The following is a 20547-nucleotide window of genomic DNA, read 5'->3' as shown; positions in this document are numbered from 1 at the left end:
GAATTTTGAAACTACAGGAATTATTGATTTGAGGTGTAAAATCTAAGTCAAAGGAAGCAGAGAATATGCTTCAAATATCAAACATAAGGGAAAAATATGATAAAAGAAATCTTTTGGCTAGATTTTGTGACAAAGATAAAAATACTCTTAAAGATGAGCAATTTTTTTTTTCTTTTACAAAAAAGTCTTTTTGAAGTATGCACAAAAAGTGTATTCATTTAAAACTTTATCTTTTTTATTTATTTTATTTAAAAGATTTTTTATCTATTATTTTTATCAAAAGAATGAGATTAATATTAAACATAGAATATAATGATAAACCATGCTTACTTTTTTTTTCAAAGTAATTATCAAGGAAAAACATTTTTCAGTAATGATTTGAACATTGTACTTTTGTAATAAAATTTATCTCTTCTTCATATCATTATCTATATTATAAATATTATGTATAATGATAATAAAAGTATATAAAATTAGAAAACAATGATATAATTATTACAAATTAATTAAACTCAAACATTACTTTGCCAAATTTTATTTTTTACTAAAAGTCATGTTCTTTCATACAGCTGCTACAATAGAATACAACAGTTCTGTGGTATCATAAAGTTCATAGTAAAATTTTGGAGTAGAAACATGACTGCTCCGTAACTTTCCATAACTTTGAATCTTCTCTGAAACCTTTAGTAAAATCTTCAACGATTCTGCTGCTACAAGTCTTCCTCAGAAAACCTACTCTATTACTTTGTTTCTCATTAGAGTATCGCTTTTCACCGTTGCACACGATAATTACATGAATGAGTACATTTTATCACTATCTGTACTGTAATTACAAAAACTTTTACTAATGGATGCGAAACCAGCCAGTACATTTGTGGTTTAGTTTGTTTTTATTCAATTACTGTTAGAATGGTTTGGAAGTTGTTATGATTTATTTTGGAAAATTAGTTGAGGTTGTATTTAGAGAACTTTGAGATTTATTAGGAGAATCAGATAAAAAGTAATGAATTTATTATTATAAATATATTGCCTAACTGTAACCATCAATAATATTCTAACATAATCAACAAGAGCTTCCTGGTAAGAAGCAAAACTACTCCAACATTGGAGCAAGTTAGACTGGGCTGGTTCAAGTTGAACCAAGAATGAACTAATGGTGCTTTCATATTAGAGACTATTTATTATTTAAAGTAATTTGATGTATATTTTTTTTATACAAAGTTATTGAAAGTTAAAAATGTTTCCAATTGATGCACCTGAAATATTTCAATCAATCAATTAATTCACCAAGTTGATATAAATGACATGAAAAATGCAGTACTTTTTCCTCTCTATCATGGCATCATAGAAACAGAGATATTCTGAATATTTTCCAATTGATTGGTAAAGTGAATATGCATAAGCAAGTTGTTACTCACGATGCATCAATACTTCAAGAAAATTCTTGACTTTTCAATATCTTTCTATTCTACGACGTATACAGCAATAGAAAAAAAAATAGCAGCAAAAATGACTGTTATCGATTGTGTATTATTTACCTAAAAACAGATTCTCTTAAAGTTGTTTTCTGTTCCTAAGTAACTCATCAAATACTTCTTAATGATCTTTTTCATCTTTCCAATGGTGCTGCTGCCATTAATGGTTGTTTATCTTCAACACTTGTTAACGTATAAATTTTCGAGATAAAGACACGTCGTGAATACGATATCTGGAGGAAAAAATCTCGAGAAAAAATGTGTAGAAAATATTAGTGTGAAAAAGCTCAGGTGGTGATGATTTATGCAAGAATAAAAATTCCTGTCACTCTTTTATGATAGAATTTAATACTGCTATAGGGGATGAAATTATACGATACAGTAATGAATATACTTTTAAAATCTAGCTACAAGTATTGATTGAGTTTTTATGAAAGCACTTGATATTATATATCAGAAAAATACTTACCTTTTCATACATTCATCTTTATTAGTAAATAATTTTGTTACTTTTTTATCAATGAAAGAAAAAAGTTATAAGAAATTTTATTGTATTAGTAAATTTGATGCTGTTTATTTCAGAAACACAATATTGAAATAGATCTGTGACGTTTGATAGTCGATAAATAGATGATAACACTGTCAATTGACTCGAAACGCCCAATGAATTATCGTATTATAGTCTATTTACTAGAGTTTTTGATAGTCTTTCTCTTTTTATGTATCTCCTATAAAATTTTCGATTTGGAAAATTGTTTCGAGTTTGCAAATAGGTGGAAATATTTGTCACTTATATCAAAGAATTTATCTTTGTCAATTCGTGCATGAACGTAGTCGACAAGTTGAGGGAATAAATTTGTCTAAAACTTTTTATCGATTTTATGATAAATTTATTGATATCGAGAAACAATAAAAATCTTTTATTCAACGAACTTTTATTGATTTATAAAAAAAATGATTGAAAAACTGAAATTGGAGTGTTTCGTTTCAATGTTACTTTCTAAATCTGCTAGAGAAAAATTTTTCAGTTGGATTTTAAGAGTGTGAGAAGATTTAATGGACAACTAGACTGATAGGTATACCTTGATTTTTTTGTAAATTGTATTATTTAAAAAGTTTAAAATGTCATGATGTATTAAATTTTGTCAATGTGGAGATTACAGTAAAAGTATGAACAAAAAAATAGAATATTATTTTGATATAAATTGAAAGGAATCTTTGGAAAAGAGGAATCAAGCTATCAAGTGTCTTGTTGATAAAAAAATTTTTATTTTTTGAGGTAATTTTAAATAAACAATATATAACATCATTTGATTTTAAGTGCTATATGTAGAAGATGAAACAACTTATTGAAAATAAATAATATGTAAATTATTAACGATGAAATAGTGATATAAGGTTCTTCATTTTTGCAAAGACTCTCCTAGAGGCTCACAAGGCAGTATAGATCTCGATAGTTTAGAAAGTATTTCAATGAAGTACATACATAAAAAAGAATGAGAGTGCATCGAAAAAAGGAGAGAACTTCTTTTCTGAACTGAATTTTTTAACATAGTCGTAAAAATTGAAAAGTAAATAATTTTACCAAGGGAATATTTTATAAAGCAATACAAATAACAATTTATTAAAATGCATTAACAATAAATACTTTATCTAAAAATCTTGACAAGTTTGATTTTGTTTAATATATTCAACAAAAATAATTCAGTAATATTATTCACAATAAATCTTCAATCAACTACTCAACTGTTGAAAACAATCCAACATTCATTCCATCATGTTCTAAAATAATTCATTTCATGATAAGCTATGAATACTAAATTTCTATGAAATTACGTCAAAGTCCATCATTTTAATATTCAAGTTCTATTGTTATTTGACAATTTCATTTTTTATTTGCCTTTTAGTCAGCAAAATTCGTTGAATAGAGATTTCAACCTGTACCTCTCACAGCCAACTGCATGGTCATTTCTTTCTTTCACATGACGAAAATAAAATTATACGAGGTATCTTGCAATTGACGAAGCGTAACAACATTTTATTCCAAAAAAATTCACGTCTGTATGAAGCCATCCATTCGAAAAAGAAAAAAAAAAATTCATTTTTATTTTTCCATGATTGTTTCAAAAAAAAATTCTAAATCTGTAATATTTATTCAAATCTCTCTAATAATACTAGAGTTAGGAAATCCAACACTTTATATGTGCAGACAATCTGGCATGCTGACAACAATTTAAAAGCTTCAAGAGAACGTTAAAAATCCTGTTAATTCCTAGTACGTAAATGACAAAAACGGATAGTATGGAGATTAATTGGCATGACACGGATTTTGTTTATTGCAATTTAAACGAGTTGTGTATTTTATTCCAACCTAGATAGGTCCAATAAAAATGCAAATTATAGCTATGAGAATATGTTTTATAGTTTCCCAGCTTCACTCATCTAACATCCAAATATACATGCAATGCATCAAGGTGAATATACGCAATGCATTAGAAATAATATCAAATATATTCAAAATAGAGTAAAGACTTATTCCTAAAATAAATCAGTCAAGTAAGAAATAATCTCATGGAAGAAAATAGTATGTTCTAGTTCTTCTATTAAATTGAGACCATTTTGTTTTTTTTTACAACCAACCATCAATGAGACTAAATAATTATTTATACTTTCTTAATATTATTATTTGTATGAGAAATATTTTAATTAGTAATAGAAAGTTATAATTATTTCTTAATTGAAGCTAAATAAACTATCTAATTTAAATATTTAATCACCTAAAAATAATTAGAATGCAGTAGTAAAGACAAATTGAATGATATTTTTAAGTCGAATGGATATTTAAAATTTTTTTATTCCTCATAGTCAATGGAATAATTGTATAGGTGGATCCATCAAGAAAGGATGATTAAAATTCTAGATGATACTCAGAAATAGAAAATATAAATGTAAAAGACTTTCGATATAATATTGATGAAAACTCTCTTTTAAAGTTAATGGATTCTGTACACTTGAATTAATAAAAATAGAGACTGTCGTTCTTATTTTAAATGAAATAGTTAAATACGAGGAATAAAAAAACTGTCCAATAATTTAATAGCAACATCAAGTAATTGTTAAGGTTGATTGAAGAAAAAAATTATTATTTCTCTTGTAGAATCTTTTATTTTAAATTAATTCAATATTTAATACTATAAATAATAAATTATCAAGAAAGAGTAATAGTATTTAATGTTCATTATTTTTTTATAACTTTTATTACCAAGAAGTAAAGTCAGAAATGAAATTATAATTAATAGACTGCCTTTCTAGTTAAAATGATATTGCATAATTTCATAGAGACTATCAAGGATACCACATGAAACTTAAATTTTTGAAGCTACAATTCAAATGTCATACATATACCATTTTTTGCTAGGAAAGTAAAAGAATCCTTGGACAGTGACAGTTCCAAACAGTGGCGTAGAATTTCAATGGTTTTTTTTTTGCTTCAAGAAGAACTCTTGAATATTTGATCATTACTTTTCTTCAAAGTTTTTTCTGAATATTTCAAATTGATAAAAATGAAAAAAAGATGTAGCTCTTTTTTTTAAAAAAATAATAACAAAATTTATCATTGTTGGATGCTTTACACCTTTCAATATCTTTCTTAAAGACCACCTAAGTCTTCTGAGTCTTCTGTCTATCCTAAGTATCTGCTGCTTTTTACTTGATGAAACAAATACTCCAGCAGCTGCTTTACAGTTCTCTCTTTTTACTCGCTAAATACTCTGTAGCTACATACAAAAAAAAAACGTAGCACAACTATAGTTTGCTTCACACAAATTCTCGACAATGCTGCTGATCACTTGGGAACAAAGGTTTTTAATGTTACGGAAACTTCCCCGGTATTATTGCATTTTAAGCGTACTTTTGGATTACATTTCACTGAAAAACAGAATAACGAAATTTATATAGATAGAGAAAAAAATATAAATAGAATTCATAGTTTTTTTACCATACAAACAACGATTTTTGCAGAAAATATCTCTTAGAAAGGCTTTATTTTCAAATTTAAACTCTTAAAGAGCTATAATTTAATCTATTTTATGGATCTAAACAATATTAAGCTTCTAATAAGTATTAAATAAATTAAATTAATCTTGACAATTGATAAAACAAACTACACAATAGTTTTCAAATAATAATTTATTTAAAAACTGATTCAAAAATGGTCAGCTATCTTTTTTTTTCAAATTAAATGTCATTTTTTATCATTTTTTTTGCTAAGAATTTCGATCTAAACATTCATGACAGTAGTTGAAATTGTTTTTTCATTCACAACCGGTTTAATAAAAATTTTTAATCATTCATTCATCAAGCAAATGTGCACATGTGTGGTTCAGAGCACCACAACAATCACATTAATATCGAAATGTCACTTAAATTCTTCAATAGTCTTTTACATTTGTGGTGTGCAAGGTTATCAAACCAAAATGTCAAGCATTGTATAGTGTATAGACTTTCAGTAATAGAAAAAGTACATTGACGTTTCCAATGTAGAAAGAATTTCCATGTCATTGTGTGAAGGTTCTTTTAGATAAAGAATGCACTACATCAGTTAGGAATTGAGAAAGGTGAATAGCTTGTTGCATTATTTCTATCAGTATTTCATGAATGGCTATTTTGCATCAAGACATTTGTGATTTAGCTGATTAATTGAATGTCAAAAACTAAAACTAATAAGCATAGTGTAATATAATAAATGACACTGACGAAAGTACGTAGCTTCTAGTTTTCCAATAAGCAATCTATCAGAAGCAGCTGAGACCCAACCAAGTCACACACAGACTCAGTTATATCCAATGTAGATATTCAAGATACCAAATGTATTTCTATTCTCAATACGAACATGAACAAGAAAGTAAATAACATCAATGTCAAGTAACTGTTTATAATTTAACATAAAATCGTGATGAGAAATTATGGATGAGATATAATGGATATTGCATTGATGTTACGAAGAACTTGGAAGATTGTAAAAAAATAATATATTCTGCTTATAAAGCTTCTGTCAAGAAAATATTGGAAAATAAGCTTCATCGAACTTTCATTTATTATACTAAAATAGCATATCAAGTTTCTTTGCACACAATTTTTAATATAACACTCCCTCTATTAATTGCTTTCATTATTAAGTGCAATCATTTTTTCCAACTTTTCATTAACAAACTCTTATTAACAATAAACTCCTTCTATTTCTGCTGATCAATAAATTCTTCCATCAACATTTTAGAATTCTTTAATAAAAGTTTAAATATATCAAAGGAAAATTATATCTGGAATTAATTGATTCATAGTTTGACTAATTAATGAATTTGTGAATTATTTTTTTTTTTAATTGAGATTAAATTAGAGAGAATCGTAGTCAAAGTAATGAATTTGATATCTGGAATGGAGAGAGATAAGCTTTGATTATTTGATTAGAAAGAGTATAGAACACATATTAAATAATTCATAATAATTACCTCATTTATTACAAAGTCACTAACTAGGACATTAACCTTGCAAATTCAAAATTGTTCCCTTTTTACGTAAAATTATAGCTATTAGCTTCTCTTCCTATCTTTCTCTCTTTACTGAATAACAAGGTAATTCTTCATATTTATTCCTCTCTGAATCTCTTTGTAAAAAAAAATGATGCTGATTAAACTTTTAAATCACCATAAAAAATAAAGTTTAGAGCAAGTCTGATGTAGAAAAAAATAATTTATAGTTGAGTAGATTTTTTTGATCATTATTTATTTATTATTATTATTACAATTGAATCAATACATCTTATTTGCAACTCTAGAAAGGCTACTGATTTAATAATGAAAAATTGAATGAAAGTTTTCTTCAAAGTGAATTTCTATCTTTGGTAGTAAGTTGGAGAGTAGGCAGGTAAAGTAGGAAGATAGACTAGGGTATAGCTGTCTTGGGTTGTCTAGTGATCAATTTTTCAACTGCTCCGATTTCCGATTATCAAATGGATAGAAATGCAGAATCTTCAATGTGAGAGAAGTGAAGCTTGGCTACTTCACTGTTGATAAGCTTGAATAAATTTATCTCTTTCTTTCTTGCATAAGAGTTCATTCAGCCATTCTTTATACACTATTGCTGCTTTGTGCACAAAATAAAACTATTCGTGTAATAAATTATTCCACGTTATAAATTACATGTACATTTCTTTTAAGTTAATCGTACTTGAGATAAATTTTTCATAAAATAAATAATCTTTATTTGAATTTTGTTAGTAAATTCGTTGAATGTAATATAACTTTGGGAATTTTTAAATACAATCCTATAAGAATCAAATAAATAAAGTCCAAGCACCTCATAGAGACACAAGTTAAACGTAGACAGAAAACAGGAAAGAAATTGAAAAGAATAAATGAATTATTATCTGAGAAATATTCATATGTAGTGATGTATAATGATGTATCAATCAAACCAAACACTAGAGCTGATAGGGTCAAATGACTATTTTGGACACACAATGCAATCATCATTATAAATCTGACTCTATCAACCAGCTCCATACGTTGGATCCATGAATTGTTATTGATTCATGATGTTATTAATAACAAAAGACAGATTCTTAGAATAATAAATGAATTACTGGAAATATTTTGATAACAAATTAGATTCTCTGATTGTTTATAAGTTTTTAACAGCCAAAAATTTCCTTATTCTATCAGCAAACATCAGCAAAATAATTCTTTACTGTCAGCAAACTTTTTCCAAACCAGTGAACAAATGATTAAAGTTCATAAATCTAGAACTTCATTGGAAAGTTGTTTATAATTGACAGTGATTAAATACCAGAGCAGTTACTTTGTAAATAAGTCTGGAAGATGCTTAGTTGTTGAATTCCAAGCTTCTGAGTAATATAATAGTGAAAACTTGATGCTGAGTTTATCCTCAGTATTCAAATTTAGCTCCTAATGTACTCGAATGTTGGTTTGGTGTATGTTGATCAAATATTTCCGGATTTAGAGTATCTTGAACACGTACATATCTATTACTTGACACATCATTCCTCTGTTAAAACATTTCTCTTCGTTACGAGGCATCACTTTCTAATTAATCTTGTTTTAGGTAGTCTTATGTCATTCTCATTGTCTTTCATGACACAACGACTTTTTTATTTAATTAATTCAAACATCTTCTTTGAAGCAACATCTTATTTGCTTTCTACTCAACATGGTTACTTTTTCTTTACCAAAGAATAATAAATTTATCTATATTATATTTTTCTCTTCCAAGTTTACTAAAATCATTCCACTCCTGTAAATTTACTCTGCTTCCTGACACTGTCATATTACAGCAACACACATGAACATGAATATAATAAATCTGGTTAACAACCACGACGAAATTATGTCAATATGTTTAGCATAACACCGAAGCGTTCAACATAAATGTTGTACAAAGGGTACACAATGTCTATCTTGTGTTCTAATAGTGATTCAATAACTTAAGCTGCAAGATTATAATTAAATTCGAAGAAATAAATGATTGCAACTTATCAAATTTGCAACAAGATTATTATTCAGTCAGGGATGATTTGTTTCATTAATTAATCAACAACAGGGTCATTCATTATCATCTTCTGCTAATTTTGGGCTTTATCTTGTTTAATTGTCTAATCTTGTTTAAATCTAGGAATTTGTTTAAATTTACATCTTTACATTTTTCTTCCATTTATATAATCCATTTAATGCTCATAAAATTTCATTTTTAGAATAAATCTTAGTAAGGTATGTTAACTATGCATTACTTTAAATAAATCAAAGTCTCTTACATTTTTCAATTGATAAATCAATTGACAGCTTTGCAAACATATTTCAGTCATGGAAACAATTCATTCTGTAAATTAAAAAAATATTTTAGTACTCTAGAGAGTCAATGAGTTGGTTTTGGAATTAATAAATTGATGATTTTGTAAATTCAATTACACATTATTATTGTGTTCAGTGGTGCAATGAATCAATGATGTAACTTTATTTTTTGTTGGTACATTTTTACTTAATGTTGGTCATAAAAACAGATTTCAATTACAAATTTTATTATTAATACATTAATTTTGATTACCACTCTGCCCAGCATGAGTTTTTCTTCATGAAAAATCGTATCTTCAACTATTGTTATTTTATTTACGTATGCAGGTGTATAATACTAGACTTGTGAATTACCGTACCCAGGAGAACGAAAGGTTTTATACTACCTAGAACTGAATTTGATAATTAAAAACGTAGATTAAAAGCAGAATGAACCCCTAGAAAGAGGTCACATCTAGAAAGTTCTCTCCAATTTGATATATATATATATTTTGGGAAGTTGAATAATATAAATTATAGCAACAAAGTAACTTTCAAAGAACATAGTTATTTTCAGAAATGAAATTATTTTTAAATAAAAAATTTAGTTATACAATATGAAGGCAAAAGTCGTTCTTGTTGATGGCTTTGTTAACTTGTAATAGGAACAAAAAAAAAAAGTTCAAAGAGATTTTACCATCATCACAATCTGAACTATTATTTTTACTGCTTTTACCTAGTATTTTTATCTATAAATGGATAACTATTGACTTAGGCTATATAACCTAATTAATCGCTGAAACTTTATCACAAAAGAAAAGAAATACCATGCTCAGAAACTCATCCAACTAGAGAAAATTCTTATTACAAACTCAGGAGACCGTGACAATTTATAAGCACATGACGTGCATATAAAGATTAAAAAAATACCTCTTTAATAGTTTTTATAACTAATCGTAAACTTTTGGAAGTTTTAAGTATATTCCAAAAAGGTTTTAATGGAACTTCAATAACAAAAAAAAAGAGCTAATTGATGGATTATTGGTTCAGTAGCCTTCTTTCCCAGTTGTCTATCCATTCATCAAAAAGCCAAAAAATATCAAAATCATTGCTTCCAAAAAACAAATGTGTTGAATAAATTATTAACCAGTTTTGTTGAATAGAGCTACTATCAAAAGACGAGTCTTTATTGAAAAAAAAGAAAAAACTGGTTGCTAATTTTAGTTGGAGTTGTTAAAAGCAACCCAGATCTTTTCATTCTCCAGTTTGTTCAAAATGCTCTAGAGTATTGGTTTCCAAAGAAAAAAAACTGACCTAATATTATCCTTTTTTGTTACCCTAGAATGTTAAGTGTAAATTGGAAACTAGATTTTAGAAGACAATTTGGTAAATTTCTATGCGTGTTATATCGAGAGGATTTAGTGTAATTAATGGGATGGTGAATATCGAAAAGCGATGTTGCTTAATACACACTATAAATTGATTCAATAGGTGGTATCCACAAGTTTTTCATTTGGACAGTGGATAATGCTTTTATTGAATTGGAGATTACATTGCTTTGAAAAACATACAAATGTATTTAAATTTTTTCCCTATAAAACATGTGAAATATTTCATATGATAATTTATTGTAATAAAAAGAAATATTTAAATTCCTGAGAAATGCATCTCTGTAACTTTTCGATACAAGACTTTTGAGAATTTTTCTTTCAATTAACAATCCTTTAATAAAAATTTACAATTTAAACAATGTTTAAATTTCTTCTTACCAAAGTTTTCTTTTACTAAAAATATTCAAAATAATCTCTAATTTAAATTTCACATTTAATTCAACAGTGTCTTAGGTCTTGAGATCATCAATTGAAACACTGATAATTCTAACTCTTCAGCATATAGACAGTGTCCAGATAGAAAATTTACAAATTTATCTACCACAAGTATCCATTAATAAATCACGAATGAATAAATGACATGTTTTCTTAGCTGTTCTAGTTTATTCCAATGATTAAAATTAATTTGTTTTAAAGAATAATTAAATAATTTACTGAATTTAAGAGAAATAAAAAATGAATCACATTGAAGCATATTAACCATCAGTTTTAACTAAAATAACTCATGTAGATGATATTGACTCAAATCGTCAGGCAAAGCCAATTTTTCAGTACTTTGCTCTTTAGCACTTTTGCTTAACATCAAAGGAGTTCCTACGAACTGACACAGAGATACCAAAATTTTTATTTACAAAATAAATGAGTATAAAGTAAAGGATTAAAACAAGCTACTCTGTATTGAAAGATATTTTTAGTAAATTTTTGTTAGCATTTTGATGTTCAATTACTAAAAGTTTACAAAATCCATATGTGTATAATTAATCAAAAGTGTTTTCTAAAGCACCAAAAAAGATCATCTATTGAATGTGTTAAGTTTGATTGATGTTTTTATTTGTTCTAGGTGACTGTATAATCAAAATAGTAGGTAATTATTTGGAAACAGTTCAAGTCTAAAAAATTGACATTTTATCAGTCTCCCTAGAAGAGTAGAATATAAATATTATGATGAAAAAGCTTTTTCTATTTTCAATAATGGAAAGATTTTCAGTACATCAAGCTTTCTGTTCAATGTTGAACAAAGCATGGTCCAAGAATGAGCTAGTCTTTGATTCTATCAAGGAAATATATATAAAAAAGAGTCAGATAAACTTGAAAGCATCGAATTGGACATCAATCACATCTCATTTAAAACTGACCTATCTCACTACTTACCACTCAGTCCCCAGAAAAAAAACTCATTCAGATATTTTTTTTCTTTCTCTCATTCTCCACTCTCTTGCCATCATGCTGATAAATACTCTCTCAATAATATGATGTATTTATTTACATAATGACAATGAAAAATAGCTCAAGAACTTGGGGAAAATAGCCTGGATTACTTAGCATGATTTATTTGTTCATTTAAATTCGATTAATTAAATACATTATCAATAATTTATCAGATGAATATTTATCATTATCAAATAAGTTATTTGCTTCTAGATCACTGAATAGTAATGATTAATTCCTTCATTAATTTCACGTTATAATAATTTATTCCAGCAATCATAAATGTCAATAATTGTAACCAAGTACGTTATTCATTTGGAAATATAATTCTTATTAACGATTATTCAACTCTGATCTCTCAACTAATTTCGATGATATTTAATCAAACTTGACTAAATTATTCTTAAACCATAAACACATTCATGATATCATAATTCTCACATATGCACATATCAATAAATCTCATCCAAGAGAAATTATTAGCAAAACATAATTATAAATAAATACATTCCAATTTATAGATTTATTTTATTTAATGATGGTAAACCTTTAATTGAAATTTTTAAAAAAATAAAAACAAGTAAATTATAACAAAGGTTCTATTAAATTACATGCTAATATATACTTAACTCAATATTAATGTCCTCTCACCATATGTGCACTAATTATGCAACACAACCACGTATGTGAGAAAATTCTCACATAATTTATATTTAGTAAAAATAGTCCAAAAAAAAAACAATTGTTCAATTTTCTATGAAGAGTTGAACTCCAATGATAAAGTGAGTTGAGTTATTGCAGAGAGACAGAAAGCTTTCTCTTAACATATCAAAATAGCAATGGTCGGATTTACTCCATATTCACAATTATTTCATCTTCCTTTATGCATTCAAATTCACGTATGAGTGAATTTATACGTTTATGAGTATAGAAAGGTCTATGTCATGTATGTTATTATTGTTATCATAATTATTATTATCAACATGTACAATCTAACAGAATTATTTATTTTAAATTAGTTCAAAAATTATGGTGGATGCTCATCATGATAATAATCATCATTTAAATAACACTACACAATGGAAAAAATACTTTTTAGTTATTTTAGTAAAAAATGAATAATTCAGATATATATTTTTAAAAAATATAATAAAAAGTTAACTCAAGTGAACTTGTTTTAAAAAAAAAAAATTGTAAACTTGTTTACTTGATTTTCTTTACGTTATTCTCAGCTTTTTACTTTTTTCCTGTGAATTTATAATAAATTTTATCGCTTAGACTTTTTTTTTTATTAATCATTCATTCATTGAAGAAAGTTGAAAGAAAAAATGAGAAAATACTTGTTAAAAAAAAAATTTATGTTCTTCTTTTTCTCTAGGTGTCGTTTAAAAGAATGGAGACGAGATCTTCCACCTACTTCCGTGATTATAACTTTCCATAATGAAGCGAGATCAACACTTCTACGTACTGTCGTTAGGTAAGAACAATAGTGATCATAAAATCTTAAGTGATTTTTTTTAATATCATTTTATTTCATGAATATTAATAAACTCTAAATCCTTTTATGCATTATAAATGATAAAAACATTTTTTTATTCAAACAAGAATTTAGTAAATGTTCAAAGTATAATTAAAAATAAATCAATGATGGAAACCTTTATGATTTATTTGCTTGCAGTGAATTTTCCTGAGGTCATTTTATTTATTGTGTAAAGAGAAACGCAATTTATTCAATTGAATAAATAAAATAAAGGAAATTACATTAAATGAAACAATACTTTGTTTAAAAGAGAATTAAAATGACTGAAGGCAAGAACAAAATAACAATAAAAAACAGAAGAGAAAAGAAAATTGAGTAACTTAATTGAGATAAATTGCAAATTGTAGTGCAATTCTTGCAATAAAATATCATTAGAAATATAATGTAACTATTTTTTCATAAAAAAAAATTAAAAGAAAACTTTATAATTATTTTATTTTAATTAAAGTGTTGCATATTTACAGCAATTAAATGAATTTAAAATCAATAGTACTACAATTTACATGAGAGTTTATTAATATAAGATAAATTATAGCTCAACAAATTGACATATTTACAAAATTCATCGCCAAATGTCAATTAGCAGTTCATAAAAAATTTTAAATAACTAAGTGGTCTCAAAAAGATTTATGTAATTAAAATTCACCAAAAGAAGAAAGATTTAAAATTTAAGGACTCCACTTATCACCTTAATTACTTTGTGAACAATGAGAATAATTAAAATCCTTCATTTATGAGTAATTAAAGTAGAGAGTCCACTTAATTATTTATTAAGCTCTAGAAGCTTAAAAATATATCTTTTCCAACCATTTTATTTCCTAGAATTAATATATACAAAAAATAATATAATGATTTTAGAAAAAAAAAAGATGATCTAGCTTCAATATTTTTCAATGCAATCATAGTAGGCTAATTTCTATTATCATACTTAAAAAGTGAATTTTAATTACTAATTTACCAGGTCATTATTCATATTCAAATTGCTTGTACTTTTAATTTATTCTTCTTCAATGCTTCATAACATCGAGATGAACTAATTTACTTGAATTGTTGCTTCATAGTGTACTAAATAGGAGTCCAGAACATCTCATTAAGGAGATCATTCTTGTAGACGACTTCAGTGATCACCGTAAGTATTCAAAGAATGAATAAAAAAGAGTATTTTTTTTTATTTCAATATAAAGTTTGTTTTTATAAAACATTCTTTTGATATTTTTATAGCTGAGGATGGCGAAGAACTGTCAAGAATTCACAAAGTAAGGGTGATAAGAAACGAAAAACGCGAAGGACTTATGAGGTCTAGAGTAAGAGGTGCTGACGCTGCTACAGCAAGTGTTTTAACTTTTCTCGACTCCCACTGTGAATGCAATGCTGATTGGCTTGAGCCTCTGTTGGAAAGAGTTGCTGAAGATCCAACGAGAGTTGTATGTCCAGTTATTGATGTTATCAGTATGGACACATTCCAATATATCGGTGAGTCTAGATAGGATAAATGTAACACAGTGGTTAACCAGAACAAGATACCTATAGTTGAACAACCGAGAAAACCTTGTAAAGGATTGTCGGTCTTTGGTTAACTAATGGAGCCAATTATTGATCTTAATCAACTAACTTCTTAAGTCAACATCATTTTTATCACATGAAAAGCTACATCATGATTTTTATGTAACTGGATGTTCTTAATGTCAAAAGACGACAAAAACTATCTTGTCACTTCTAGTTTTTGCAACATTAAGTTATCTCTGCAGCTTTCAACGTTGATCTTGCTATACTGATGTGTCTTTTTGTTATTTTTTCGAAAAGACATTAGATACTTTACTTTCGTACTAGAGTGAATTATGTCTTGTATTGTAAAATAGGAATTTTTCAAAAGTTGAGTAATGCATCGTCAAGATACTTTTTACAGTCTCTAACTCTATTATAAATATCTAAAGAAAAATAGTGATTCTTAAAAAATTATAAGAATATTTCTGATAAAGTAAAAAATTCTTTTATTAACTATTGTATTTGAATATATCTACTTTAATAAATGGAAATAATTTATTTATTTACTTGCTAAATAATGATAAAGTAAACATGAAATCTTAGATAAATAATATGAATGTAAATTCAATGTTAATAAACCTATAATTTCCTGATTAAATTATTTAGAACATAAATAAATAAAAGATTAAATCTTATGAACAAATTTTGATTTAAAATGTAATATGATTTTAAATTTATTAGCAATTATGATTATTGAATATCAATCAATGAAACTGGATTTAATCAAAGGATTTATTCAAGCATCAGTTATTCTAGTTGACAAAATATATTTGACATTTACTACTGTTTTTTATAAGATTATTTTTATGGGTTATTTAATTCAAAGTTATTCATTGAAAGCAAACATCATCAATTTCACTATCTTAAAACAATAAAGGAATATGAGACTATAGATTTTTACTTGCAGGAGCTTCAGCTGATTTAAGGGGTGGTTTTGACTGGAGCTTAGTCTTCAAATGGGAATATTTGAGCCAAGCAGAGAGGCAATCACGTCAGAAGGATCCAACTCAAGCTATAAAAACTCCAATGATTGCTGGAGGTTTATTTGTTATCAATAAATATTACTTTGAAAAGCTTGGAAAGTATGACACTCAGATGGACGTTTGGGGTGGAGAGAATTTAGGTAAAATATTCAAAGCAAATAACTTAGTAATATAAAAAAAAATTTAATGTTCATTAATCATGTTTAAACTGTAGAAATTTCCTTCCGAGTATGGCAGTGTGGTGGAAGTTTAGAGATAATTCCATGTTCTCGTGTAGGCCACGTATTTCGTAAGCGTCATCCATATTCGTTTCCTGGGGGTAGTGGTAATGTATTCGCTCGAAACACTCGACGTGCTGCTGAAGTTTGGATGGATGATTATAAACAATTTTACTATAATGCTGTACCCTTAGCTAGAAACATACCATACGGAAGGTATGAACAAATTTTTTTGCATATTTCCTACACTTTCAATGATATATATTCTATAAAATGTTATATTTAACATTACAGTATTCGAGATAGACTTGAGTTGAAAAGGAAATTGCATTGCAAACCCTTTAGTTGGTATCTCAAGAATGTATACCCAGAGCTTGTAATTCCTACAAGTGAAGGAGGACCGGGTGGTGCATTAAAACAAGGCAATGCATGTCTAGATAGCATGGGTCATTTACTAGATGGAAATGTTGGGCTATATCCGTGTCATGATACCGGTGGTAACCAGGTAAACAGAGTTATTCGATTAAAGTCAATTAAATTGGAATTTAAATTAACAAACTTGCTTGTAGGAATGGAGTATGACGAAAGATGGGCTAATAAAACATCATGAACTTTGTTTAACACTGCCAATGTATGCAAAGGGAACGAGTTTGGTGATGCAAATTTGCGACGGAAGTGAAAACCAGAAATGGAAACGTCTTGAGGGCGGTTTAATACGACATTCGAGAATTCCTGCTTGCATGGACTCGAGATATCATGTTGAAAGAGGAATCACTGCGGAAAAATGTGATTCTACTGCTGAATCACAGCGGTGGCATTTATATAATCATGGTCATTAGCTTTAAATTTATTTTTTAAGATTTTATGTGATTGCTTTTAGGAGTGAGAATTAAGATAAATTGAAAATGAAAACTCGAAAAGTTAGAAAATTGTGTGTGTGTGTGGTTTTATAAAGGCCTAAAATATGATGAGGACAATTATTAGTTTAACTAATGATTAGTTATCATATAATCCAGTTGCAAATTTTATTAATGCAAGATTACGAAGGATTCTGCATCTTTTATTTATATACATGTTGATAAATTAGGGTTCCATATTATATATTATTATTGAAAAATGTTACCCTCGTACGAATAGCAAACCACAATATAAGTGAAATATGGATCTGAGATTACATCCATATGAGGGTAAAAATGTTTTTGGGCAGCTATGATGGAACCCTAGAGCAGTAGGAAAGAATACTTTTACAAATAATAATTTTGTATATAAAAAATCTTTCTATTGCTCAGAAGATATACTAATATAATGTTATACAAATTTTTTTTACTTATTTTTTAAAAGCGTGGTTTCATTGAGAACGCAGATTTCTAGCGTGTTTACTAGTCGTTTTGTTTACATGTATATGTAATTTAATACGAATTTTCTTCCATAATTGAACAATCATCTAATGATAAATTAACTTTAATTGTTGAGACTCACCATACTAGGATCATGATTAAATCATTTTTTTATATTTAAAACAAAATACTCAATAATTTATGCCAATTGTTTTATATCTCGACAAATATCAAATTCATTAATCATCAAACTTATAATTAGATGATGTGTCAACACTCGCAAAAATGTCTTCAATTTCTATCGTATTACAATTTATTTTTATAATATAAATTCAAGTACTTACTTTTAATGGTGCTGATAAGAAAAAAAAACCAAAAAAAAAATATTGCGTTTTATTGTATTTAAATTTAATTGTTAGTCAAACTGTACTGTTATTTCACTACTAGTACATTTCTTGTCAATGATATTGATAGTGAAGGAATTTTTTATGATAAAATAAATAAAATCAAAAAAAGTCAACATAATTAATAAAATTTAAAAAAAAAATTTTTTCTGTTTTGAATTTAATTTTGGCAAAATATTATTTCCCGTTAAAAATGGATGTCTTCAAAGTGTGTAGTAGCTGGCTTTTGATACATATTGAATGATGTCAATACAGGCTTTAGTATAAAATTTAAATGTTTGTAAATATGAATTTTTATTAAAAAATTAGATGCTGATAGCATAATAAGGACTTGTATATTTGAAAAAAACTGGAATTTAAGAATAATTTATCATTTTAATAAAATATTATTATTTTTATTCCATTAGCTATGCCTCCTTTTGTATCTTAGAAAATAAATTGAAATTTAAATTCCAATATGGAGAAACAATTAAGACTTATAGTTATGTTATCAATTAAAGAATATTATAAATTCATTTTTTACTAGCAAATAATCATAATTGTTAATCAAACAATACCAATCAACATACTAAAACAAAATTGATAATTAAAATTAATCATTAAGTAAAATAAAAATGAAAGACATTATTTGTGAAGAGAGAAAATTAAAAAAAAAAAAATGAAGAATGCTCATATGTAGTATCTTAAAAATACACAAGTCCTACAGTTATATTTATAAAAAATAGCAATGTAGGTAAAAAATAAAAATTACAAATCACAAATACTTAAAAGAGCTAATGATTTAAATTGTAAATTTTTTAAAAATGATTATGAATTGTAAAACAGCTGTTAATTCACAATCAATTTAAAGTAGACCCTTAATAAAATAAATAGAAGTTGAATTTAAAAAGCTGAAATTTTTCTCTACTTTATGAAGATAGATTATGGCATACATAATGTATTAAATAAATAACATACATGAAAATAAAAATAGGATTTTTAATAAAAAACAATATAGAAATTTACATAAAATTTATTATACAATCACCTACATTATTTACTTCATCTTCTGTTTCTTTTTGATACTTTTTTTCACTTTTTCTTTGATTTCCTCAATATTTATATCATTTTTCCTCTTTTTAGTTTTAGGTACTTCCGTTTCTTCAGGTGGAACAAATGCTTGCGCTCTACGCTCTTCTCTCTTCTTCATAGCTTCTGCATGTCTGGCATCCTGTTCCTTCTTCTTTTTGGCATTCTTTTGAGCGTCTGATAAGAAGTATTCTCCGCTAGCTATGAGTTTATCAATCTTACTTTCTGGCTGTGGTGGTGGGAATGGAGTGTAAGGTTTCTTTTCTCGTTTAACTTTAGGTTCTTTCCTCTTCGATATATTTTTACTCTTGAATTTAGGTAAAAATCGTTCCCAATTTTCATCCTTTAATTTTGGATCTTTTGCCAACTCTCTTTTTATCATCAATGCCTTTATATTATAAATTGGATGGATATTTTTCATAGTATCTTCTGCAATTTTTCGAACTTGTTGTAATCCTTTATAGGGTCCTAAAGCAGCTACGGTTTGTCCTTGAACAAGCACATAACAATTAGTTAATAATTCAATAGATTTGAGAGTACATCCATTTGGCCCAATCAATCTTTGTCTTCTTTTAACAAATTTTTCTTTATTTCTAACTAACGATGATATTTTGATAATGTCAGAGCCTATATCATCTTGAAGAACTCTCACTGCTTGCTCAAAAGGGACTGAACGTGATATTAGTTTGATCATATCCCTCGCTTTAATAATTATATAAGGATCCCATGTTTTTCTTGTGGTCTTTACAGTCATACTTCCTTCAACTAGATCCAATTCTGCTTTAATTCCATATTTTTCTAATGCTTTCTGAACCAGAGGCCAACATTCTTTGATATATTGCTCCCGGTATTTAGGGAAAAGTGTAGCAAAAGAGCTCTCTATCAGTAGCCGATGAGGGTTATCTTCTGGTTTGAACTCAGGAATTTTCATGTTCCAAGCATCATCGACTGGACCAGTCTTTGAGGTTGGATTATCTTCTTCCGAATCACTCATTGTATTATTTATATCAATTACAAATTTAGTTTAATTAAACCTTCTTTTTATTTATTTTTTGTTGATGAACTTCCACGAACTAGAGATTATAAAGTCAAATGAATTTTTCACATAAAAATTGAATATTTATAATAAACAAATTTTTGAATAACTCAAATTAATTAAAGTCAATTTTTTTCAATTACATTTCGATGCACTAGTAGTAATTGGAGCACTTACAAGATTGAAGAAAACACATGTTTTTATTTATGAGCAGGAAAAGAAATGAGACATTGTTTGAGAGAACATAACCTATAATGAAAATAATACAATCAGTCGTTACA

General features: G+C 26.9%; 2 protein-coding genes across 2 annotated transcripts in view; one reads left to right on the top strand and one right to left on the bottom strand.

Moving 5' to 3' along the window:
• The window catches only part of Pgant2 (polypeptide N-acetylgalactosaminyltransferase 2), a 41348-nt gene extending 22325 nt beyond the window's left edge, over window positions 1-19023 (top strand). The window contains exons 4-10 of the mRNA XM_035096260.1: window positions 13514-13612; window positions 14737-14804; window positions 14897-15148; window positions 16128-16343; window positions 16418-16637; window positions 16716-16926; window positions 16991-19023. Coding sequence (XP_034952151.1) covers window positions 13514-13612; window positions 14737-14804; window positions 14897-15148; window positions 16128-16343; window positions 16418-16637; window positions 16716-16926; window positions 16991-17260 — 1336 coding nt within the window. The 3' untranslated portion in view covers window positions 17261-19023. The remainder of the gene's footprint in view (window positions 1-13513; window positions 13613-14736; window positions 14805-14896; window positions 15149-16127; window positions 16344-16417; window positions 16638-16715; window positions 16927-16990) is intronic.
• A 169-nt stretch (window positions 19024-19192) lies between these two features.
• dbe (KRR1 small subunit processome component homolog dbe) lies at window positions 19193-20460 on the bottom strand. The gene is made up of 2 exons (XM_035096137.1): window positions 20444-20460; window positions 19193-20303 (listed from the first exon to the last, which is right to left on the bottom strand). The coding sequence occupies exon 2, from the start codon at window positions 20222-20224 to the stop codon at window positions 19199-19201; it is 1026 nt and encodes a 341-aa protein (XP_034952028.1). The 5' UTR covers window positions 20225-20303; window positions 20444-20460; the 3' UTR covers window positions 19193-19198.
• Between the last annotated feature and the right edge of the window lie 87 nt (window positions 20461-20547).

This window comes from Chelonus insularis, unplaced genomic scaffold (assembly GCF_013357705.1).
Source record: "Chelonus insularis isolate UGA/USDA-ARS -01 unplaced genomic scaffold, ASM1335770v1 contig_139_pilon, whole genome shotgun sequence".
Taxonomy (NCBI): domain Eukaryota; kingdom Metazoa; phylum Arthropoda; class Insecta; order Hymenoptera; family Braconidae; genus Chelonus; species Chelonus insularis.
Note: the sequence above shows the minus strand (reverse complement) of the source record. Positions and strands in the feature narration are given on the sequence as shown.